Here is a 24,848-nt window from a genome sequence, read left to right as displayed (position 1 = left end):
TCTGTACCCCAAACTCTGTGCTGTGCCCTGTCCTCCATACCCCAAACTCTGTGCTGCGCCCCATTCTCCATCTCTGTACCCCCAAACTCTGTGCTGTACCCTCACTCTACTCCTCTGTACCTCAAACTCTCCGTGCTGTGCCCCCCTCCTCCGTACCCCCAAACTCTCCCCTCGCTCCGTGCTGTTTCCCCACCCGCGGGCACCCTAGAGGCCCCGCCCCAGCTGGCCGCCAGCGTGGAGAGGGCGGGGGCTGCTCCAGCAGCTGTTACTGCGCCTGCTCTGCCCGGCAGCGGCACATTCGGATCGCGAGCGGCGCGCGATCTTCAGCGAGCCTGCCCCGGGAGCTGCGGCCGCGTGGGGTGAGTGTCGGGCCCGTGCAGCTCCGGGGAGAGGGGCGCGGTCAGAGCCCCCCACTGCTGGGGGGGGCAAGCGTGCAACGCCGCCTGCAGGGTCCGGAGCCACTGCGGCCTTTACCCCCCCGCTCGCGCCTCCCCCGTACTTTGCTCCACTTCTCTTCCCAGTGTAGACATGGGTCCTCCAGATGTGCAAGGGTGCGGAGCACATCTGGGCCCCCGCTGGAGAGAGAACAAGGAGCCCCCTAACGTAGACCGCCATGGACCGGAGGGGAGACAGCCCTACGCCTGCCCACGTGTTGGGGGCGGCACGATTTGCCCCAGCTGCTGTGTTTAGTCTGGGAAGTCAGTTTTGACCCTTGACAACGTGCCGGAGCAGGCTGGCGTGAGCAGGGCCGGCTTTAGGAAGTGCGGGGGCCCAATTTGAACCGTTTTGATCCAGGCATTTATTGGATAGTGAAAGAGAAAGGAGGGGAATTAGTGTAGATAAATGTTCAAATTAAAAAAAAAAAAAGCCTGAAGGAATTAGGACTGGGCTCCTACATCTCAGGGTCAGAACTGACTAGGATACTTATGACCAGATTTTCAAAGGTGTGTAAAGATCAGATAGATATCTTTGAAGATCTGAGTTGGCAACTGTCTCTTTAGGAGCTTAATTACCTTTGAAAAGCTGAGCTTAGATTTCCAAGTCCAATTTTCAAAAATGACTTTAGTCACTCAAGTGCTTTTGAAAATTTTAACTGGGGGCCTAAAGAGACAAAAATAAATAAAAGGCAGGAGATATGGTATTCCTTTTTAAAACGTGTAACATCTATTTTAAACTACATTTTATATTTTTCTCCCAAGGGCAACTGACCCCTCCAGCCCCCTCACTACGCCACTGCCCCCCTTCCCCTCTCCTGCAGATCTATCATTTTATGCACGTGCAAGATCTGTGAGAGCCATCCCATGAATCTGCAGTTAGTGTCTGTGGCGCCTGCTTTTGGGTGGTGTCTCAATGCTGCCACATTCACCTCCAAAGAGGGGGTTTCCCAAAGCAGGCCCTTGCTGCAGACCCCCAAGGCATCCACAGGCCCAGTCTCCTTTTAATGGGCCCACTTCCCAGGGCTTGTTGATCTTGGATCTGGCTTCCATCCCCTCTCCAACCCCCATTAGAACTACTGTGCCCTCCTAACTTAGGAAAAGAATAAATAGGAGGATTGGAAATTAACCCATCCAGTCTCACATCCCCTAGGCAGGGAATGAGCCATCTACATTAGGCTCCAGCTGGAGTATCATATCCAGTTCTGGGCATCACATTTCAGGAAATGTGGAGAAACTGGAGAAAGTCCAGAGAAGATCAACACAAATGATGAAAGGTCAGTGTAATGTAGTTCTCCAGGGCCACTTAATTCCAGGAGGAGCCACACAACTTCCCTCGCACCACCATGTGGATGTGAATCAGCTTTAACTTACCCACTTTGACTTTACATCTGAAGTTGACTTGCCTTCACTTCCCTGCCCCTGTGTAGATGGGGCTTCATGTCCTCATTAGCTTCTAAATGGTACTAAGCAGCAGGGCTGGCACAGTTTTTACAATGGGTGCACTGAGAGCTTTGAGAACTGAAAAACCTGCAGCAGATGGGAGACCCCTTCAAGCCAGGGGTGCAGCAGCCCCCCTAAGACCAGCAGCTCTGGTAAGCAGTGGGTGTGAAACGATCCCCTGAGGGAACAGGGCAGCTTTTCCTGTTGCTTGAATGCTCCCGTGCCAGTATGTTGTCTTGTCTTCCAAGCCCCTGTAAATTGGAACAGCTGGGAGCACCATTAAGGGAGACGGGGCTTCTCCCCCTCTGTTTCCTACCACAATGGAGTGCAAGCAGGAATGTGACCTATTGCTCTGCACTCTCCCAGGGGGAAACTGGAGCTGCCCATCCTGGAGCAGGAGAGCTGTTTGCATGGCCCACCCTTGTGCAGAGTCAGACTGGAGGTTCCCAAATGCCCACTGCAGTGGGGAGTCCATTAGCACCCCTTGCCAGCAGCAGCAGCAGCTCTAGCAGTGGTAAATACTCCTTATTACCCAGGAGAGAGCAGTTTCCAGGGAGCCTGGGGGGAGGAGGAGGAGGAAGGCAAATCCTGTTGAGTGCTAATCTCAAGTCTCTCTCCACATAGCTGTTTACAGTGTAAAGTCAGTGCTGCCTTTAGACTTTCAATTGCTCCTGCAGGAAATCAGAGGAAGCTATTGTACATACAAAGCTTCTCAGTCAGAAAATATAAATGTTCTTATGCTTGAATTAGTTTGAGAACCCCTGGGACTTTTTTGTTAACAATTCCTGGAGTGCACTTAATCAGACTAGGTCTCTTTACTAATTTCCTTAATTGAGTAGAACCTTGACAGTAACATTGTTTGGAGGACAAATTTTCTTAATAATATTTAAGACTTATAGTGTCATCTTATATTTTCATTAAGGCACAATTAAGAACATAAGAATGGCCGTACTGGGTCAGACCAAAGGTCCATCTAGCCCAGTAGCCTGTCTGCCGACAGTGGCCAGCACCAGATGCCCCAGAGGGGGTGGACCAAAGACAATGATCAAATGATTTGTCTCGTGCCATCCATCTCCAGCCTCTGACAGACAGAGGCCAGGGACACCATTTCTATCCCCTGGTTAATAGCCTTTTATGGACCTAACCTCCATGAAATTATCTAGCTTCTCTTTAAACTCTGTTACTGTCCTAGCCTTCACAGCCCCCTCTGACAAGGAGTTCCACAAGTTGACTATGCGCTGTGTGAAGAACTTTCTTTTATTAGTTTTAAACCTGCTACCCATTAATTTCATTTGGTGTCCTCTAGTTCTTCTATTATGGGAACTAATAAATAACTTTTCCTTATTCATTGTCTCCATACCTGTCATGATTTTATATACCTCTATCATATCCCCCCTCAGTCTCCTCTTTTCTAAACTGAAAAGTCTCAGTCGCTTTAGCCTCTCTTCATATGGGACCCATTCCAAACCCCTAATCATTCTAGTTGCCCTTTTCTGAACCCTTTCCAAGGCCAAAATATCTTTTTTGAGGTGAGGAGACTGTCACACTTCGGTTCGGTGATGTGATGGGAGCCTCAAGGGTTAAAGCCGACTCTACCCAGTGATAACTACTGGATGATGGTGAAACAAATGATTTTTATTAAGTGGAATGATTTTTTTTTTATCAAAACTAACAATTAGCAAATGGTTTTTTTAAACTAGCACTTGCCTAATGCTTTTATAGGGTAGAAAACCCTAAACTTAGCTGTACTTAACTAATTACAAACTTCTTTGATTACAATTCAACTATTCCAAATCACTGTCTCTAATTTGCTTAACGAAAAATACAAAAACAAAGCCAATATAATGATAATAAAAACTCTGTCCAAAGCCAGCCCCTCTATTGTTATTTTAGGGCAGCTGGTGGAGTTGGTCATAAATCTACTTTTACAACTTAACAACTCCTGGGCTTCTATTTCTAACACTTACACTTAGCCTAAACACAACACTACTATACAACATAAGATTATACAATTTACACAGTGTGGTTAACAGAACTTAGATACACTTTATAGAATTACACAGTGAAATTAACACAATTTAACTATTAATTAAACCAATAACCTATACATTTAAGCAATACTTACAAATCCAGCAACGATAACAACACAAAGACACACTAGAACTCGGAGCATGCTCAGGACTCGTGCACCCCTATATTTGATTCAAAGGGTGGGGAAGCAGCCTCAGGGTGATCAATCCTTTAGCCGGGCAAAAAAAACGATACGTGCCCTCAGTATACGGAACCTCCGTCGAACAAAGGTGTAGAGGGTCTTTTATACAAAAATGTGGTGTCTAATGCCATGCTAGGGTCTGCATTTGGCAGGGCCTGATAGGCTACTGATGAGGTATTAGGACAATACTGCCCTATAGGAGTTTTTGTGATGTATGTGTGATCCCCTCATGGACAGGACCAGATGGGGCATGGTTAGTGTGAGACAGAAGTGTTTTATTACCCTATGTTTTCTTTTTCTCTTGCCCCTAAGACCAGTCAAGCTACGGTCAAATGAGGCTTATCTGTAAGTGCAGCTAGGTGCTATCTAGTCATGCTCACCTCCCTGTTTTCTGGTGCCTGTGAGTCTCAGGATGCCTGTAAGGTCTAATTCCATTCACAAAACCTGCATTATGCGCTTACAAGTTATGCTTTCTCAAAGTGTGACAGAGGCCTACATTTTCTGTGAGCTGCTTTGTGCGGCTGGATGGGCTATACGCAAAGGCCATGGACAGAAAAAGCCTGCTTTACAACAGAGACCACATCTGTACACAGTATTCAAGATGTGGGCGTACCATAGTTTTATACAGGGGCAGGAAGATATTCTGTGTCTTATTTTCCACCCCTTTCTTAATAATTCCTAACATCCTATTTGCCTTTTTGACCGCCGCTGCACACTATGTGGAAGTTTTCAGAGAACTATCCACGATAACTCCAAAATCTCTTTCCTGTTTTGTCGTAGCCATATTAGCCCCCATTATACTGTACGTATTATTGGGGTTATTTTTTTCCAATGTGCATTACTTTACGCTTATCCACATTAAATTTCATTTGCCATTTTGTTGCCCAATCACTTAGTTTGGTGAGATCTTTTTGAAGTTTTTCACAGTCTACTTCTGTCTTTTCTATCTTAAACAGTTTAGAAACAGTTAAGAATCATCCAGTTGGTTCACTGTAGGTACATGCTTAGGATTGCTATGTGACATTACAAAACCAGTTTCCAGAGACTAAAGTAGGCTTTTAGATCGGTCACTTGTAAATGCAAAAGTTCAATTTTGAAATTGATTTTTATGTTTATTTGCATCTTTCCATTGTTAGTACCTTGAACTGGAGTATGCTGGAGAAATATCACATGCATTGTATAAATAGATTACATTTTAAGACTGTTTCTAGCTAGTGAGTAACTTAATAGGAAAAGAAAATACATTGCTATTGGGAAAAGGTGATAACGTTTTTATCTACTGGAAATACAACTTTGTGTGGTAACAAGAGGATTTGAAGTGATCCCATTCGGGAACAGGGCTACTGATTGGCCAACATGGGTTTCTTGTCTATAGTAATATTTTCTTTCCAGTTGTAACTTTAAAAGCTTTTTGTCTTTCCTTTTTTAAAGATAGTGCCAAAACAAGTTTCAACTCTAATTTGTTAGTTATTCCTCATTTTAGAAGAATCATAGAATAGAATCATAGAACCGGAAGAGACCTCAGAAGGTCAAGTCCAGCCCCCTGCTCTAGGCAGGACCAATCCCAACTAAATCAACCCGGCCAGGGCTTTGTCAAGCCGAGACTTAAACACCTCTAGGGATGGAGACTCCACTACTTCCCTAGGTAACCCATTCCAGTGCTTCACCACCCTCCTAGTGAAATAGTTTTTCCTAATATCCAACCTGGACCTCTCCCACCACAACTTGAGACCATTGCTCCTTGTTCTGCCATCTGTCACCACTGAGAACAGCCTCTCTCCATCCTCTTTGGAACCTCCCTTCAGGAAGTTGAAGGCTGCTATCAAATCCCCCCTCACTCTTCGCTTCTGCAGACTAAACAGACCCAAGTCCCTCAGCCTCTCCTCATAAGTCATATGCTCCAGCCCCCTAATCATTTTGGTTGCTCTCCGCTGGACCCTCTCCAATGCGTCCACATCCTTTTTGTAGTGGTGGGCCCAGAACTGGACACAATACTCCAGATGCGGCCTCACCAAAGCCGAATAAAGGGGAATGATGACATCTCTGGATCTGCTGGCAATGCTCCTCTTAATGCAGCCATGCCATTAGCCTTCCTGGCTACAAGGGCACACCGTTGACTCATATCTAGCTTCTCATCCACTGTAACCCCCAGGTCCTTTTCTGCAGAACTACTACTTAACCGGTTGGTCCCCAGCCTGTAACTATGCTTGGGATTCTTCTGTCCCAAGTGCAGGACTCTACACTTGTCCTTGTTGAACCTCATCAGATTTCTTGTGGCCCAATCCTCCAATTTGTCTAAGTCATTCTGTACCCTATCTCTGCCCTTAAGCGTATCTACCTCTCCCCCCAGCTTAGTGTCATCCGCAAACTTGCTGAGGGTGCAATCCATCCCCTCATCCAGATCATTAATAAAGATATTGAACAAAACCGGTCCTAGAACCGAACCTTGGGGCACTCTGCTAGAAACCGACCGCCATCCTGACATCGAGCCATTGATCGCTACCCGCTGGGCCCGGCCTTCTAGCCATCTTTCTAGCCATCTTACTGTCCATTTATCCAATCCACAATCCCTTAACTTGCTGGCAAGAATATTGTGGGAGACCGTATCAAAAGCCTTGCTAAAGTCAAGGTATATAACATCCATTGACTTCCCCATGTCCACCGAGCCAGTTACCTCATCATAGAAGCTAATCAGATTGGTCAGGCACGACTTGCCCTTCGTGAATCCATGCTGACTATTCCTAATCACTTTCCTCTCATCCAAGTGCCTCAATATGGATTCCTTAAGGATCCCTTCCATGATTTTTCCAGGAACCGAGGTAAGACTGACCGGCCTATAGTTCCCTGGATCATCCTTCTTCCCTTTTTTGAAGATGGGCACTACATTTGCCTTTTTCCAGTCATCCGGGATTTCTCCCGATCTCCACGACTTTTCAAAGATAATAGCCAAAGGCTCCACAATGACATTTGCCAACTCCCTCAGTACCCTCGGATGCACTAAGTCCGGACCCATGGATTTATGTATGTTTAGCTTTTCTAAATAGTTCCTAACCTGTTCTTTACCCACCACGGGCTGTCCATCTTCATCCCATCTTGCGTCACTTGGCGCTGAAGTCCAGGAGCCGACCTTGTCCGTGAATACAGAGGCAAAGAAAGCATTGAGTACTTCAGCTTTCCCCACATCATCTGTCACTAGTTTACCTCCTTCATCCATTAGGGGCCGCACACCCTCTCTGATCACCTTCTTCTTGTTAACATGCCTGTAGAAACCTTTGTTATCCTTCACATCCTTAGCCAGTCGCAATTCCATTTGTGCTTTTGCCTTCCTGATAACCCCCCCCCCCCCCCCCCCCCCCCGGCATTCTCGAGCTATACATCTAAACCCCTCCCTGGTCATTTGTCCAAGTTTCCACTCTTTGTAAGTTTCCTTTTTGTGCTTAAGTTCACCAAGGATTTCCCCTGTAAGCCAGTCCGGTCTCCTACCAGGTTTGCCTCTCTTGCTACGCGTCGGGATGGTTTCTTTCTGTGCCTTCAATAAGGCTTCTTTAAAATACTGCCAGCTGTCCTGGACTCCTTTCCCCTTCATGTTAACATCCCAGGGGATTCTGCCCATCAGATCTCAGAGGGAGTCAAAATCTGCTTTTTTGAAGTCCAAGGTGTGTATTTTACTACTCCCTTTTCTTCCTTTGGTCAGGATCCTGAAATCTACCATCTCATGATCACTGCTTCCCAGGTTGTGACCCACCTCCACTTCCCCTATTAGTTCCTCCCTGTTGTGAGCAGAAGGTCAAGCTGCGCACGGCCCCTGGTCGGATCCTTCAGCACCTGTGTCAAGAAGTTATCCCCAACATTCTCCAAAAACTTCCTGGATTGCCTGTGTACTGCCGTATAGGTTTCCCAGCAGATGTCAGGGTGATTAAAGTCCCCCACGAGAACCAGGGCCTGCGATCTGGAAGCTTTGCTCAGTTGTCCGAAGAAAGCCTCATCTACCTCATCCACCTGATTCGGTGGCCTGTAGCAAACACCAACCACAACATCAATGCTGTTGTTTGCTCCTTTAAACTTAACCCATAGACTCTCAACAGGTTTTTCTCCCTCTTTATACTGGAGTTCAGAGCAATCGTAGTGCTCTCTTACATATAGTGCAACTCCTCCTCCTTTTCTCCCCTGCTTGTTGTTCCTGAACAGTCTATACCCTTCCATGACAGCGCTCCAGTCATGCGAGTCATCCCACCAAGTCTCTGTTATCCCAATTAAATCATATTTCTTGGTCTGGGCCAGGGCCTCCAGTTCTTCCTGTTTGTTGCCCAGGCTTCTTGCATTAGTGTACAAACACTTCAGGTAACCAGTTGATCGTCCTATCTTCTCCATTCGAAACATGGGTCCTCCTTTCTTGCCCCTTCCTCTGCATTTCTTCCCGGTATCCGACTTTCCCACTTCCCTCAGGATTTTGGTCACCGTCCCCCGACGAACCTAGTTTAAAGCCCTCCTCACTAGGTTTGCAAGCCTGCCCGCGAAGATGCTCCTTCCTCTCTTCGTTAGGTGGATCCCATCTCTTCCTAACAATCCTTGTGCCCGGAACAGAGTCCCATGGTCGAAGAAACCAAAGCCCTCTCTGCGACACCATCTGCGCAATCACGCATTTATGTCCTCAATTCGACGATCCCTGCCCAGTCCTTTCCCTTCAACAGGGAGGATGGAGGAGAATACCACTTGGATCCAAGAATTTGGAGCGCTTCTTCCTAGCGCTACATAATCCGCAGTAACACGCTCAAGATCATTCTTGGCCGTATCATTTGTTCCCACGTGGAAAAGCAGGAAGGGGTAGCGATCCAAAGGTTTGATCAGCTTGGTAAGCCTCTCAGTGACATCCTGAATGCAAGCTCCCGGTAAGCAGCACACCTCTCGAGATTCCAGGTCCGGACGGCAGAGGGATGGCTCAGTCCCTCTTAGGAGGGAGTCCCCAACCACCACCACCCATCGTTTCCTTTTGGGGGCGGTGGCCGTGGAACCCCCCATCCGTAGGACTACGCATCCCATGCCTTCCAGTAGATGGTGTTCCCTTCTGGTTTCTTCCTTGTGAGGTCCCTTCCAGAGCTTTCAGCACTGCAGAGCCTGTGGAGAGAGCTTGTGCTTACCTCTATAGCATCGGGGGATTCCCGTGCTGGCCTTTTTCCCCATCTAGAAGTTACATGCTGCCAGTTCTCTTCTTGGTCACGTACTGCCCTCTTTGGCTCTTCTGCCTGCCGTGCTTGAAGGATTAAATGCTGCCTTCTATCGAGGAAGTCTTCATCCTCTCTGATCGAGCGTAGGGTCGACACTTGGGCCTCCAGTCCTCTAATTTTTTCTTCCAAAATGTCGACCAGCTTGCACTTGGTGCAGATGAAATCTGTTCTTTCTTCCGGGAGGAAAACAAACATGGCACACACTGTGCAGGTAACAACAGCAGACCCATCACCAACCATCGCTGCTGTCCTGGAAAAGGGATTTAAAAAGAAAGGCAAGAGAACCTCCCGCCCTTCCCAACTCCCTCTCAAAACTCCCTGTTAGCACTCACCTGTTCGCAAGCTCCTTGGTCGCTTGTCCACTGCCTTATAAAGCCCCTCCCCCTACCAAGGCTCAGCCAATCAGCAGAGGCTTCTAGGATTCAAACTTTAATTAGCAGCCAACAGTTTCCACCTGCCAATCACAGCACAAACTCCATAAAGGGGAGGGGGGGGAACCCTCACTCTCAAATGTTTGAAGGGAAACTCAACTTTAACCCATCAGAACTTTTTAGTGATAAATGATATGCAAATATAACTTAATTTGTATGATCATTTCCCAAAAAGCAATAGAAATTAAAATTTAAAAGTGTGTGAGTGTTTGAGGGTGATAGGTCAATGATATTTAGCAAATATTCAGCATGAATTTTATTTACCAGCATTAAGGCTCCAAGACTGACGAAGGAAAGTAAATGCAAAGTAATGGACGTTGGAAAAAAATAATCACAACTAAACATATAAAATGATGGGGACTAAATTAGCTGTTACCACTGAAGAGAGAGCTCTTGGTGTTATTGTGGATAGTTTTCTGAAAACTACTGCTCAATGTTCAGCGGCAGTCAAAAAAGCAAACAGAATGCTTGGAACCTTTAGGAAAGGATAGATGATACAACAGAATACATAGTATATGCCTCTTTATAAATCTGTGTTACACCCACATAGAATCATAGAATAATAGGACTGGAAGGGACCTCGAGAGGTCATCGAGTCCAGCCCCCCGCCCTCAAGGCAGGACCAAGCTCCACCTACACCATCCCTGACAGATGTCTATCTAACCTGTTCTTAAATATCCCCAGAGAGGGAGATTCCACCACCTCCCTTGGCAATTTATTCTAATATTTGACCACCCTGACAGTTAGGAATTTTTTCCTAATGTCCAATCTAAACCTCCCCTGCTGCACTTTAAGCCCATTACTCCTTGTCCTGTCCTCAGAAACCAAGAGGAACAAATTTTCTCCTTCCTCCTTGTGACACCCTTTTAGATATTTGAAAACCGCTATCATGTCCCCTCTTAATCTTCTTTTTTCCAAACTAAACAAGCCCAGTTCATGAAGCCTGGCTTCATAGGTCATGTTCTCTAAACCTTTAATCATTTTTGTCGCTCTTCTCTGTGCCCTTTCCAATTTCTCCACATCTTTCTTGAAATGTGGCGCCCAGAACTGGACACAGTACTCCAGCTGAGGCCTAACTAGTGCAGAGTAGAGCGGCAGAATGACTTCACGAGTTTTGCTTACAACACACCTGTTGATACAACCTAGAATCATATTTGCTTTTTTTGCAACAGCGTCACACTGTTGACTCATATTCAACTTGTGGTCCACTATGACCCCTAGATCCCTTTCCGCCATGCTCCTTCCTAGAGAGTCGCTTCCCATCTTGTATGTATGGAACTGATTGTTCCTTCCTAAGTGGAGCACTTTGCATTTCTCTTTATTAAACCTCATCCTGTTTACCTCTGACCATTTCTCTAACTTGCTAAGGTCATTTTGAATTATGTCCCTATCCTCCAAAGAAGTCGCAACCCCACCCAGTTTGGTATCATCTGCAAACATCTTGTGGGTACATCTGGTTGCTCCATCTCAAAGCTATATTAGAAATGGAAAAGGTACAGAAAAGGGCAACAAAGATTTGAGTATGGAATAGGGATGTAAGCGCCTAGCCGATAAGCAAAAGCTTATTGGATAGTCAAGGGACTAGTCGCTCACCCTTGCCTTGCTGCCTCTATGAGAGGTAGCAAGGGTTGGGGGGAAGGAGCCGGCTTAAAAGCTGGTTCCCCCCAGCATCATCTCTGATGGATGGCAGCGGAGGCAGGGCAGTAGCGGGGACCGGGCACGAGCCAGAAATCAACTGATTCCTGGCTCACACGTAGTCCCAGATGCGCCTGTGCTTTTTAAATGTATTAAGAGCTGACAGGCTCTTAATCCATTTAAAAGGCTAAAGCGCAACGGCGGACCCAGCATAAGCCAGGACAACTAATTCCTGGCTCATGCTAGATCCCTCCTGCTGCACTTTAGCCTTTTAAATGGATTAAGAGCTGACAGGGTCCATCTAGCCCAGTGTCCTGTTTTCCAACAGTGGCCATACCAGGTGTCCCAGAATGAACAGAACAGGCAATCAAGTGATCCATCCCCTATCGCCCATGCCCAGTTTCTGGCAAAGACAATGGGCACCATCCTGACTAATAGACATTGACGGACTGGTCCTCCATGAATTTACCTATTTCTCTTATAATCTTGGTCTTCACAACATCCTCTGGCAAAGAGTTCCACGGGTTGACTCTGTGTTGTGTGAAGATTGTCTAGTCTGGCTTCCTGTATAATACAGGCTGTAGGTCTTCTCAGAAATTCATTCCAGTTTGACATCGAGCAGATTTTCTAGAAAAACATCCAGTCTCGATTGAAAAATTGCCAGACTTGCAGAATCCCCTATTCCCCATGGTAAGTAACGCCAAAGGTTATTCATCTCTGTTTAAGCCATGACCTAAGTGGCCCCCTTTTAAAAATTATTGCCCACCCCTGTTGTAGGTTCTTGGATCATTCCATGAACTTTTGCGTGCTGCTCACAGGGTGAACGTGCTGACCCAGCTGTGTGAGCAGGTGGATCAGGGCATGGCTGGCGCGTACCCGGATGCAGCAATTATTCTCGCCACTGCTAGGAGTAGGGTGGGCCACTGATTCATCCCAGAGCAAGGAAGCACAAAGGTGGCCTAAAGTGGCAGTTCTCAACTGGGGGGGGCCCACAAGCCCTTTCAATGGATCTGCAGGTCGCGGCAGCAGAAACCCAGAGCCTGATCCTGGCACGTACCCCAACATGGGGCTGAAGCCCTGATTTTCCCAGCAGCCCCTGCACCCTCTCAGCAGGACTGAAGCCGCAATCCCTGATGCTCCATGTGGGGCAGAAACCCTGAGCCCATGGGCAGAGTTGAGGAGATGGAGCGCATTGTATGACATGTGCACACACACACACGCACCTCATACTGCAGCACAAGAGCACAGTTTGCTTGGGCAGCTCTACCCCTCCCAAACACACACTGCCCCCTTCCTCCCTTCCCGGGCAGGTGGGAGATGGGAAGCTGGAGCCAGACTGTGTGGGGCAGCTGTGGCTGGTGCCATGGAGCAGGCAGCAGTAGCTTTCCCTCCTCTCCTGTGGGTGCCCTGGGTTGAAGCTGCTCCTCACAGAGGCAAGTCACCGCTGGCTACCTTCGCTTCCCGGCCTGCAAAATGGGGACTAATGATCCTCACTCAGCTTTGCAAAGTGCATCAGGATCTAAACCCAAACTCTAACCCTGGGATCAGCTGGCTGAGGGGTGTGACGTGATGGAGCCTTTAAAACCTGACTGGATGTCTCTTGGTATAGCCCAGCCTGGGGCTGCGGGCCACAGGCAGGAATCCCTAGTGGAGCTCTGGCCTGCCTTGTACAGGAGACCAGCCTACATGCTGATGGGTCCCGTCTGGCCTTCACATCTGAGAACAGTGCGGTGTGAGCTCAGTCTGCCCTACAGGGAGCTCCCTGGCACCCCACTGCCTCCATCTACCCCCAGGAGAGACCTCCAGGGCGGGGCCCGGACAATGCACAGGCCTGGGGGGGGGGGGGGCTGGCTGCATGGCACAGGGGCTAACGGAAGAAAAACTGCAGCAGCCTTGAGAATACAATAGTACCTGGAGGCAAAGGGCTCTTGCGCCCATTGGAAGCCTCAGCCGCGCTCCATAGTAGCTCTGCGTTCTGGAGCTGGGTGCATGGCCCAGAGCCATCCCCTGCATAGGAGCATTTGGGGCAGCTGCCCAAGTCCTTGCGCTTTGGGGGCCCTGCAGCAGCCTCTTCAACTATCCTGTGGACGGGTCCCAGGGCGGCCTGGGGGATTACCTGGGGGCCAGGTGTGGGTTGTAGTAAGATGAAGGCCTAAAACATAAGCCCATGCAGCACAGGTCTGAAATCTGAGGCCTAGCTGGCAATGAACAAAACATGGCGAACGTAAAGCAAAGCAGACCCTTGCTCACAGACCTTGGCATGAACAGGTCTAAAACGAATTGATAATAGGTCCAGGGCTGAGACTAACTGATAATTGAGACTGATCATGAATTGTAAACACACAGCTCATTGAAAAAGACAGTGGTACCCACCCCCCATGGATACCAACTCATGGTCAGGAAAAGGGTCTAAGATAAAGAGCTTGATGGACATTTCCTCCCCACGGATACTAACTTTGGTTGAGGTTGATGGATGAAGATGGTCTAATCAGATCACAAGGCACAAGGTGATTGGTGGTAACCTGGCAACATCAGAGGATGGCAACCTCACACATCAATAGTGATGTGTTTGTACCTGCATATAAGGTGGTATCTTGGGGTACAGTCTTTGAATGGCCATTGAGGGCAATGGAAGTGTTTCATTGTGTTGAGCCTTTCCATTGTTACGGGGTACAAAAGCATAGTGGTTCAGTAGAGTCTATTGACAATTATTAATGTACTTCACTTAACAATAAACCTAGCCTGGCACCTTCCATCCTTATCTGGTTTGTGGTCTTTGGGGGATCTCTTGGAGTCTGCTGTGGAGACTAAATGCACTAGCACACAGCACTGAGCACACACGCAAGCAGCCATCTGGTCATCATCGATGGAGTCAGAGACGCGCAAGGACATTGCAACAGTCGCTCCTGGCCCCAGCTAACTGGCAGCATTGCCTGAGTAATGCCATGGGTCAGCCCCCCGCGTTCAACACAGAGGTGGGAGCCTGTTCGGCTCCATGCCCATATCCCAGTTTGCTCTGCTCTGCTTCACTAGGCCCCTGCATGTAATCCCCTGGCTTACACAGCTTGGGGGAGAGGGCTGTGGAGTTGGGGTGTGCAATGGGGGTGAAGGAGGGTGGGAAGAGATGGGTCTGGGGGGGGCCTGGGGTAGGGGGAGCTGCGCCATACCCCTCTTAAGGACGGTTCTGGTATTGCCCATTGCTGGATGCAGCCCCCCCCCTCAGAGTAACATTTTGTTCTTACAGCTTTTGAGGTCCGTGCTCAGAAATCAACCTTTCACTCACCCGCGGAGGGGCTGAGACAAGACCATGGAGGCTGCCAGCCTGCCAGAGAACGGTAATGCCCTTTGTCCTTTGAGCACAGCGCAGGGAAGAGCAGCGCGTCTTGCCTGAGGGAGCAGGGGAGGTGGGCATGTGAGTTCTAGGACTGACTCTGCCCAGACCTTCTGCGTGACAAGTCATTCCCCGCTCCCTGCCTCAGTTTCTCCTACGCTGTTTTCCAACTGGGGCAGCGGGTCCCCCTCAAGTCCGGGCCATGCTGCCTTCTCCAGCAATCTGTTGGATTGGATTCTGGAGCGACTGAGGGAGGAGTTGCAGTTGCAGGGGCGGGGGGGGGGAGTGGAGGGGACAGTCCTCTGTGCCACTATCGGAAGAGAAGCCAGCGGGGGCGTGACCTCTCACAGCACCATGATCCACCTTGCCTCTCTGCCCACAGGCCAGTTTGCCCCCGGCTCCTTCCTGGCAAAGCTGAACTCCCTGGTGAAAGGAATTGGCTTCCCCAGTCCTGACCTCAGGCAGGCCCCGCGCAAAGCCTTTGGCAAGAGACGGGCGTGTCTGCCACAACCAGCCTCTCCCCCAGGCGAGGTGCCGAGGGCCGGACCCCCCCCACCAGCTCACTCCAATGGTAAGATAAAAAAACCTCACCTGGTGCATGGTGACCGTTGAGCTCGCACCGTCCAGTGTGGGACTCCCAGCCCAGGAGTGGGTGACAAGGGGTCTGAGCCACCTTTGCCGCAGGGGAAACAGCTGCCCAGCATGTGGGCAGCAGCGACTGGTGACATCCCTTGCTCCGCCCATTGCCCCACCCCTTCACACTTCCGCACCTCTTCCCAGCACTCCCCGGAGCAGTGCAGCCAGGGAGCAGCGCCATGCAGTCTGGAGCCCCCTGGCCTGCGCTTCCCCACGGCTGGTGGGTAGTGGTAGGGCCACATAGCGTGGACTCCTGCTGCCGGCCATCCTGCCTTGGGGGTGCACCACCCACGCGTCACCGGTGCCTGCGGGATCATGCAGAGTGGGTCCCAGGCCTCATTGCAGAGCTGCTGGAATGAGCCCTGGTAGAGGCTCCCTCGCCCCCCCGAGAATTTTCTCGCGGTGTGCACTGTCAATCCCTGCAGAGCCATCCCTGTGCTGCGGCCGTGCCCCGCTGTGCCTGTGCCATGCTCAGCTGCCACCTCCCAGCCTGGCTGGCTCAGTGTCAGCCCTGTCCCTGCGCTTCCTGCACGCTTTGCCCTGCTGCATGGGGACACGTGGTACACTCCGGGTACAGGAGTGGCCCCATGGCATGGCGAGGAGGAGCAGGAGTTGCCACCCCCTGGCTGACGTGCTCACTCAGCCCTTCTATCACTAGGGGGGATATGGGACCCAACCTGAGCAGACAGCAGGGCAGCCAGGTATGCATGGTTCAGAACATGTGGTGTGCATGGCTGTGGGCAGCACTGAGCCCTGGAGAGCTCCCCCTCCCCCTCACTGGGGCCACCCTCTCTGTCCCACAGCTCAGCGCTCCCTCCGGCGGGACAGGCGAGGGAGGCTGAGATACGAACAGGGAGTTTCGTGAGGGAGTTTTCCAGGTGAAGGAGGAGCAGTTACGGGACCCGATTTTTTTGTTGCATCGCAGTGTGAATGCTCTCCGGGTTTTGACGCCCTAAAGGGTTTTTGTGCAACAAAACTTGCCTGTGTAGACAAGGCATTCTCCTCTCCCCATTCTGTTTCCTTCCCCTCTCATCTGTTTTGACAGACTTCCGGGCTTCATCAGTCTCTTAACTGGTCCTGATTTCTTATCTCTTCCTCCCAGCAGGCGAGCCCTTAGCCATAAAGATAAAGCAGGGCATGGCCAGGAGAGGAAATGCAAACCAGGACTTCCCCCTCTACCACTCATCAGCGGATCAAAGCCCTCCAAGCGAGGATTCTGCTGCAGGGGTTACTGGGGATGGTTTCTTAAGCAGTGGGATGGAGCCTGTGGCAGTCAGAGAACGGTCCTGGCTCTCTTCTTGCCCTTTACCCTTTTAGCTCCTTGTCTTCAAACTTAACACGCGGGTTTGGGGTGATTTTTACAGCCAGCAGCAGAAAGTCCTGCCAGACAGCTTGAGCCAGTTCAGGAATCCTGGTGCATTCTCAGAGCTAATGTAAAATAACTGAGCGTGCTTTTCGCCCAAGATGATGATTGCGATTTCTTCCTAACTTTCTAAAAAGCTTAAACTTCCTTAAACGTAATCACGCCAAGTAACATTTTAACAAATAATCTTTTAAATTAACGTGAAAAAACAGAGCCTTGGTATAAAGCTTTGTAGCCCCCTCTCTCTGTGTTTCAAGTTTTTGTCTTAGGGATATTTTGTAGAAATCCTCCATCTTGGTTTAAAAAAACCAAAATAGCTGTAGCTTGCTCTTAAAGTTTTTCCTAAATGAACTGCTCAGTGTTTGAAAGCAACTGCAGATGTGCTTTGTAGCGGTCACATGCACTTTTAAAGGTAGTGTGAGAAAACAGAACACACACACACACACACACACACACACACACACACGAAATGTGCGTCTGTCCGTCCATCTGTGAGTCTGTTTGTTCAAGAATTCCTCCTAAACAGTAAGAACTAGGACCATCAAATTTGGGATGCAGCTTCCTCTTCTCCTAAAATAAACCAAGGTCAGGGTTTGGTTTTGACAGGAAAATGGGATGTGCCTGGAATCAGATGTTTTTCCCATGACACGGAAAAAGAGGGGGCTGTTAGAAGGGATAGTTATACTGCAGAGTGACCACAGGGGGTGGCCACGCCACTGTTTCCTCTCGCCCCCCCCCCGGGCTCTGCCACAGGGAGAGCCACAGGTACTGCCCACCTTCTTCTCTAACACCGGGCAAGGGGGCAGGTAGTGCAGCCTCCATCTCCACAGAGCTTTTTAAGTCTCAGCTTGACAAAGCCCTGGTTGGGTTGATTTAGTTGGGATTGGTCCTGCCTAGGGCAGGGGGCTGGACTTGATGACCTTCTGAGGTCTCTTCCAGCTCTATGGTTCTATGATTCTAACCTCTACTCTGATTCCTGCACCCCCACTTCCTGCCCTGCATGCCCCGTCTCCCCCACCCCGTCCTGACTTCTGCACCTTCCATACTATGCCCTGACTCTTGTATCTTCTCCCCTCCCCCCAAAACAAGGGGGTGATAAGGATCCGAGCGATGCCAGGTACATCTCTGCTAGTTGACAAATGTAAGTGAAGCAGCTTTGTAATGCTCTCTCTCAAACTTATAAAAGTAAAATAACTAAAAGCCTTACCTTAGTGGTATTTTGTGGCAGTCTGTTGAAGTGAGAGTGACAGTTTATACGGACATAGCGTTTGTACAGTGTGGAGAAGCAAAGCCTTTATTCAGCCACGTTTTTCCTTCTATTTAGGGCTTTGTTTACACGTCCAAGTTTAAAGCTCTCCCAGGCACTAGCTAAACCACCTCCACAAGGCAGTCACCAATGGCAGCTTGCAGTGCTTACAGCGCTGAAAATTGCTGCTCGGGGTGGGATGTGTGTGTTTTTTCCACACCCCTGAGCCAGAAAGTTAAGATGCAGTAACTTGCCAGTGTAGACAAGCCCTTAATAACTGAGCAACTTCAGTGAAGGAGCGACACAGCATATCTGAAGAAACCTACCCCTCAAGCCACTATCTCTTCTAAAATAACAATGTTTGCAACAAAAGAATTGTTAATCACAGGATTAACATTTAAAAACCCCATATAATATATTTGTGAAATGAATATTTTTTGGGGGGGCAGTATAATCTCCCCAGCTTTTACAGATAAAATAAAAGCATAAAAAAAGATGATCTATAGTTTCATGATTACGTGAAGGAGGCAGATAAAGATGGTTGCTGTCTAAAGGAGCATAACCCACCCTCTTCATTAAAACAACTTCCCTTTGCAGCAAAATAATTTTTAATCGCAGGATTAAAATGAAATAAAATGAGAATTGAAAGAAAATGTTTAAAAGCTGTGCTGCCACAAATAAAACCAGGTACGCATATTTTTAGTTTGGATCTATCCATTACAGCTTAAAGAGATGCCAAGAACAGTAAATTAAGTAAACTAAATAATTATTTTCCAGCAGAAAGATGTGCCTATAACACACCTTAAAACACCTTATCCTATTTACCATTGAGGGTTGCTTGTGCAGCTCTCTGTGGCTACGGCTACACAGCCGGGGAGTTTTTGGAAGAAGATATGCAAATCGGGTCTTGTGAAAGAGGGTTTTTTTTCCGACATTTGGCCCCATCTAAACAGGGCCAAATATTGGAAAAACCTCATCCACAAAAAGAATTAGAAGAAGATATGCAAATGTCAGCACGATTTGCATATCTTCTTTCGAAAAAAACCCAGCAGCGTAGCCGTAACCTGTATATTATATTATGTGGGTGCAGCCCATATATGTGGTATCTGTATGGCCCAGAGCAGTGTTTCTCAACCAGTGGTATGAGTACCCTCAGGGTACTCGAGAAGTCTGGGGGGTATGTCAACATAATTGAAATTTGGAGAAAACTGAATTTTTGTTTTATGTTTTACAGCACCTTATTATTTTTGTACTTTTTACACCCAAAAATTTCATTGCCTGCCCAGCTATGATTAAGTTGCTTAGACAAATATGTTGCAATGGTAGAAAAAAATTTTGTGTGTCTGAAAACTGTAGGTACTGGGGGTACTTAAATTTTTTTGTAAAGGGGTACTGTATAAAAAAAGATTGAAAAACACTGACCCAGAGGTTGCCACAGGGTCCACAGCTGTGTGCTGATTAGGCTGTGGGTTGAAAAATTGCTGCCTTAAATAACACACTAGCAATGCCTGTTTTTGTGTAGCATTTAAGGGCCCTAAAGAATTATTTTTCATTTTTTTTATACCATACCTACCTTAGCCGTAGATGCTTTACAGAGTCAAATAATACAAGACAGGAGGTGAGAGCCTGGGCAGTTACTTAAAACAGGGGTGTTTGCGTGACTGAAAGCCCCCTGCAGAATTTTCTGGGGAGAAAGGAAAAGGCACAGCTTTAAAGGGAGAGGTTATAATTTGAGGAAGTACATAAGAAAGGGGGAGATGAGTGGATCAGAGCTGTGTGGCAGCCCAGGTGCCCTACTCCCTGTACTCTAGCATACGGGGCCTCTGTCAGAGAAACAGATTGCACATACACCTCTTTCTGAGAGAGAGTAGCCAAACAAACAAATGTGAGATACACAAACCTTAAGTGGCAACCTACTTCCCTTTTAATAACAACTGCCTCCCCGCTCCTGCCATGATGCAGCCAGAAATCGCTCTTATGTGGGGCAGGAGGCCAATGCACTCTTGTGCTATTGGCTAACCAACTATTGCAGGAAAGCGGATGAGCCATTCAGACATATCGATTAAAGATGGAAGTGCCCAATTTCAGCCCTCAAGGAGAGGAAGAGGTTGGCTCTTTGATAGTGCTACATTATAATTACACAGGAAAACTTATTTCTAGGAGAAAAGGCAACTTAACAAATATTTCATGTCCCCAAGATCTGAATAGTGTTGGTTGCCCTCTGGCAAAGTACCAGATTTCGCAAGTGTAAGTCCGTTGTGGTTGGCAGCCTAACTCTCTGTGACCTGCTAATGGGAACAGTTTACTAAGTAACATTCTTATGTCTGGAAGGAAAACTCTGGGACTGTCTTAAACCAGATTGTGTATTAGGAAAGGCTGTGGGCTTGTGGCCCGAGGAGCTTCCACTTTTAGTTCGGTGGCAATGGAGAGACATTTGACTGTGTTTAAAAAGGAAGCCTTGTGAGGCAAATAAAGTTCAGGGTTATCTTACCAGACTGTTGGCTTATCTCGGTTTCCCTGATACTTTAGAATTCCCTGATAGGAAATGTATTTTGTGACTTGCCAGCCTGCTCAACAGTTTTGCCTCTTTATTCCATCCGTGTCCTTATGACCATTTGGTTGATGGCTTTCTGTGCATATTTGCATGCTAATAATGCAGAGCTCTCTGGCACTGCGTAAGACGTTTGTGGTGGTTGGTGTATTCACTTCTGGTTGGACTTCAGTCTTTGCTCTGGTGCTCACAGATGTAGTGAGCAAAGTCAGGATGCTGTTTTATACAAGACTGGTTTGTTGCCTGGGCCCTCGTTCCTTCTGCACTGAATCTCGGCGATTGCACTACGGCCAGCGAGGAAACCTGGCGGGTTTTCTTTCAGTCTTGTTTGTGGCTGCCCAGGGAAGACCAACATGGCAGATCTCTGTGATCTGTGTTGGGGCAGCAGGGACACAGGCAGAGGGCTGCTCAGGCTCCCTACTCAGGGCAATTGTGAGCTGTGGAAGACCCTCTATCATGCTGGGGTGCAGCTCTGGGTCTAGGAGAGCTGCATTGGCAGCTGTGGATAGGCTGGGAGGGGAGGGGATGGAGCCCAGCCAGGGAGCTTCAGTGAAGCCTCTATGGAGGAGAGAGGCTGAAAGCAGCCTCCAGCTGTGACCCTCCGTGCTGGGCTCCCCTTCCGGCCAAGGGCAGGTGGAGGGTCTGTGACTCCACACAGGCTGCACACATGGCTCTCCCCAGCCGAGCTCCTGCGGGGAGAATGCTTTGAAGCCTCAGCCCAGCCCCAGGTATCTGCTGATAATTGTTGCCGAAGGCAGACTCGCTGTGGATACACATTTGCGTCTAGTAGTGAGGGCTCGGTATGGTGGGTCTGAACTAGCTTGGCACAGAGCAGTCCGAAAGGAGACACTCAGGAATTGTGGCCAGCAGCTGCTGCCCTTTGCTTTGTGCCTAAGAACCCAGCTGGGGGCCAGCACCGCCTTGTCCCAGGCACTGCGCGCAAACAGGCCAGAGAGAGCCCTCTCTCCTAAGAGCTCGTTAATTCATTGCTGGTCCCACCCTGAGCAAATGGTGACTTGTGCTGGGAAGCAGCTTGATTGTATTAACAGCCGTGCACTCACGAGAGGGTAATTTGCAGATCCCAAGGCCAGCCTGGCCCCAAGGGCAATGAGGAATCCATCTGTTTCTTGCACTGGTGACGGCTTTCACACTGGGCTGCTCTATCTTGGCTGAGGTGGTGACCCGAGGAGGGTCACGCCCCCTGGTTTGTGGTGGCAGCTGTCACAGCCCTGGGTGCAGTGGGGGCTGAGGCCTGCAGTGGCCAGGAGGATGGAATGCTGTCTCTGTTCCATAGGGACTCTGCTCCTGATCCATTTTCAGTCTGTGCCAGTGGTTGTGAAATTCTCTGTTGTGCCCCACGAGCTGGTGTGGGGGGTCAAGCTGCTGCCGTTTGTTTCCCACAGGACTCCCCGCCCCCAATCCCGCCACTGCCTGTGAGCATGCGGCAAGAGCCTGTCACCAAACCCAGCGCTCAGGCTACCTTCCCCTCTGCTGGGCAAAGCAGGACAGCTGCCTGCTCCCGCTGGTAGGAGAATCCCTCCTGTTAGAAGTGACCCTTAACCTCTTCCCCTCCTGCAGGAGCCCCAGTGCATGGGGATGGGCTCCCCTAAAAACCCTTCTTTGTATACCAGTGAACCCTAAGGCTGCCCAAAGAGGTGGGGGTATTGCAGGACTGACCCATTGCTGATCCTGCTGTTCAAGTGCTTTGTTGCACTTTTCTCTGTGTCAGCAGTTAGTGTCTGCTTGCTGGCTCCCATGCAGCAGTCCAAAGGCTCAGTGTTTATGGCTTATTTGTAGAATGGGAGAGCTCAGAGACCCCACCGGAGATCCGGCCGCATTCTGCTGGTGCTGTGTGTACTTAGCACACGAGAGCAGCCCCTACCCCGAGTTGCTCACACTTGAAGGCGAGACTCAGGTGGAGCGGAGCAGATGGGGCGGGGAGGAGGGGGAATGCTTGGGGGCTCGTGACCGTCTGTGGCACATCTGGGAATAGAACCCAAGTCCTTATCTACGTTTGGCTGCAAACCCTGCGCAGGAAGGGGAGGAGAGTTGAAATCCAAACAACACAACTGTGTGAGTGTGGCCCAAGAATCTGAGCCAGCGAGTTTAGTACAGGGCTAGCTGCTGGGCTGTAGGAGCTTAATAGCTCCAGGAGGCTGAGCTGTTGACTCTGCCTCCCCATGCTGTCTGCTACGTTTGCTCTGCTTTTTCCTGTGGCTTTGTAGATTCTGGTGTAAGAACTGGGCTTTCCCTGAGAATTTTTGGATTCTGTCCCCATTGATTTAGCACCTTGGGTGGTTCAGCGCTGGTATAAATTGCCCAAGGGGGTTGTGGAATCTCCATTATTTGAAATATTTAAGATCAGGTTAGACAGGCATCTGTCAGGGATGATCTAGATGGTATTTGGCCCTGCCATGAGGTAGGGGACTGGACCTGCTGACTTCTCGAGGTCCCTTCCAGTTCTAGTGCTCTATGATTCCATGGGAGTCCTAGCATAGTGCATCCCTGTTGCCTTCATGGAACCCTGACTCTTGTGAAAAGTACCCCCAGCTCTTCAATGCGCGCAAGTGCCTAGGAAGTAGCTCTGATGTCTGGACAGCACCTCCAGAAACACCGCACCTCCTCCAGCTGTTGTGCCTGCACATGGGTGCCAGAAGCCCTATGAAGGCCTGGTCCATAGAGGAGCCATAACCATGCTGGGACTGCACCCCTCATCCTTATTGCAGGTCACAGTGGGTGCTGCCCTCAGTCCGGCATTCCAACTTAAGAGGACGTGCCAAGGTCTCCCCTCCGCACCATGCTTTAGGTGGGGCCCTTGCCCATGTGAAGCACAGGGCGGGCCTCACTTGCTTGTCTAAGCCCCAAACTGGCTTGACCCTGCGTAACAGGAGCGGATGAGATCCCTGCAGGCTATTGGGGAGCAGGGCAGCATACGGACACTGAATCGCAGCCCTACCACCAAGGCTCTGGTCTGGGGAGGGAAGGGGTGGGCAGAGAGATGCTAGTAAGCACGGCTAAGCAGGTCCCATGTCTTTCAGCAGCTGTTGGCCAGAAATGCAGATCCTGTTGGGAGAGAGGTGGCGGTCCAGGGGGGAGTTCAGACCTTAGTCACGCTTCTCTTCCTGAGTGGAATCTCTGGTGGCTTCTGTGCAGACTGCCTCCTTCCCCTCTGCCCCAGGTTTATGATCTTCCCCAGGGGTATGGGAGGATTTGAAAGGCCTGGGAGGGGGCAGCTGGCCTGGCAGCCGGGGAATCGGGTTGGGTGAGGGGGTGTTTGGGACCGTGCGTGGAGAAAAGATGCTTTGGGGGGAACGTCCTGGGGAAGGTGCTTTAGAGCAGGGTACTCAACACGTGGCCCATGGGCCCTATGCGTCCCGCAGCCTGTATGTTTGTGGCCCACGGTGCAGTTGGGGTTTACTGTGCGGTTTGGTTGAGATGTGTTTCAGTAGTTAAATTCCTGGACTGCTATTGCTCATTAAAAGTGCCGTCATGTGGGTGGAAATGGGGTAAATACTGCGTTTTATTAACATCAGCAGAACTGACTTAAATGGGGCCTGCGTGTTGTCTTTGTATTCATGCCTGTCAGTGTGGAAGAAACTATTTGCATATATTTGCATGTATATGCAACCACATTTAAGTTGCAGCCCTCGGCATGTGCTGTGAGTATCATTGTGGCCCCCGGGCTTCCGAAGTTGAGTAGCCCTGCTCTAGAGAGAGAGCTCCCTGGAGCCGGGCAGAGGCATCCTTGCTATTTGCTGCAGCATTAAAAAATTTGGTTCTGCAGCGGGCGTGTGGCACCCATGCCAAAGACCTGTGAACTCCCTGAGTGGAGCTGGAGAGATGGATACACCTGTGTAAACACCCTGAAGGGGGCAGAGTGAGGAAGGGTTGCTGGGAAAATAGGCTCGGACCTGAAGTGGGGGCAGTTTGCACCTACAGGGCTGTGATTGGGGCAGGCATGTGGGAGCCAGGACTCCTGGGTTCTATTTGTAGCTTGGCCACTGGCTCTCTGGGTGGCCATGGGTGAGTCGCTGCCCCTCTCGGTGCCTCAGTTTGTCAGGCGTGTCCAAGGATGAGGGACAGGTGGTGACCTCCCCCTGCCTTCCTGGGGCTGAGGCTGGATCAGTGGTCGTGGCCAGACCACGATGTGGAAGGTGTTTGGTGACGTATTAGCTCACTCCTGCTGTGTCCTCATCGTGACAAGGCCTGAGATGAAAGGTGCTGGGGAGGGGAGACGCCCTTTCTCCTTCTCCCCCACGCTGGGCCCTGCCCCCAACGTGTCTTGTGTCTCACACAGAACCGGACTTGTCTCTGGCTCAGCCAGGGACGTTGCTTGCTGGG

General features: G+C 49.5%; 1 protein-coding gene across 1 annotated transcript in view; it reads left to right on the top strand.

Annotated features, from left to right (window-relative positions):
* The first annotated feature begins 221 nt into the window (after window positions 1-221).
* LOC142819525 (uncharacterized) overlaps window positions 222-24,848 on the top strand; it is a 38,343-nt gene continuing 13,716 nt past the window's right edge. The window contains exons 1-3 of the mRNA XM_075907342.2: window positions 222-359; window positions 14,625-14,715; window positions 15,094-15,282. Of these exons, the coding sequence (XP_075763457.2) occupies window positions 14,688-14,715; window positions 15,094-15,282 (217 nt within the window). The 5' untranslated portion in view covers window positions 222-359; window positions 14,625-14,687. The remainder of the gene's footprint in view (window positions 360-14,624; window positions 14,716-15,093; window positions 15,283-24,848) is intronic.

This window comes from Pelodiscus sinensis, chromosome 22 (assembly GCF_052426305.1).
Source record: "Pelodiscus sinensis isolate ZL-2025 chromosome 22, ASM5242630v1, whole genome shotgun sequence".
NCBI lineage: Eukaryota > Metazoa > Chordata > Testudines > Trionychidae > Pelodiscus > Pelodiscus sinensis.
The sequence above is the reverse complement of the archived record's forward strand: the minus strand, read 5'-3'. Positions and strand labels throughout refer to the sequence as shown.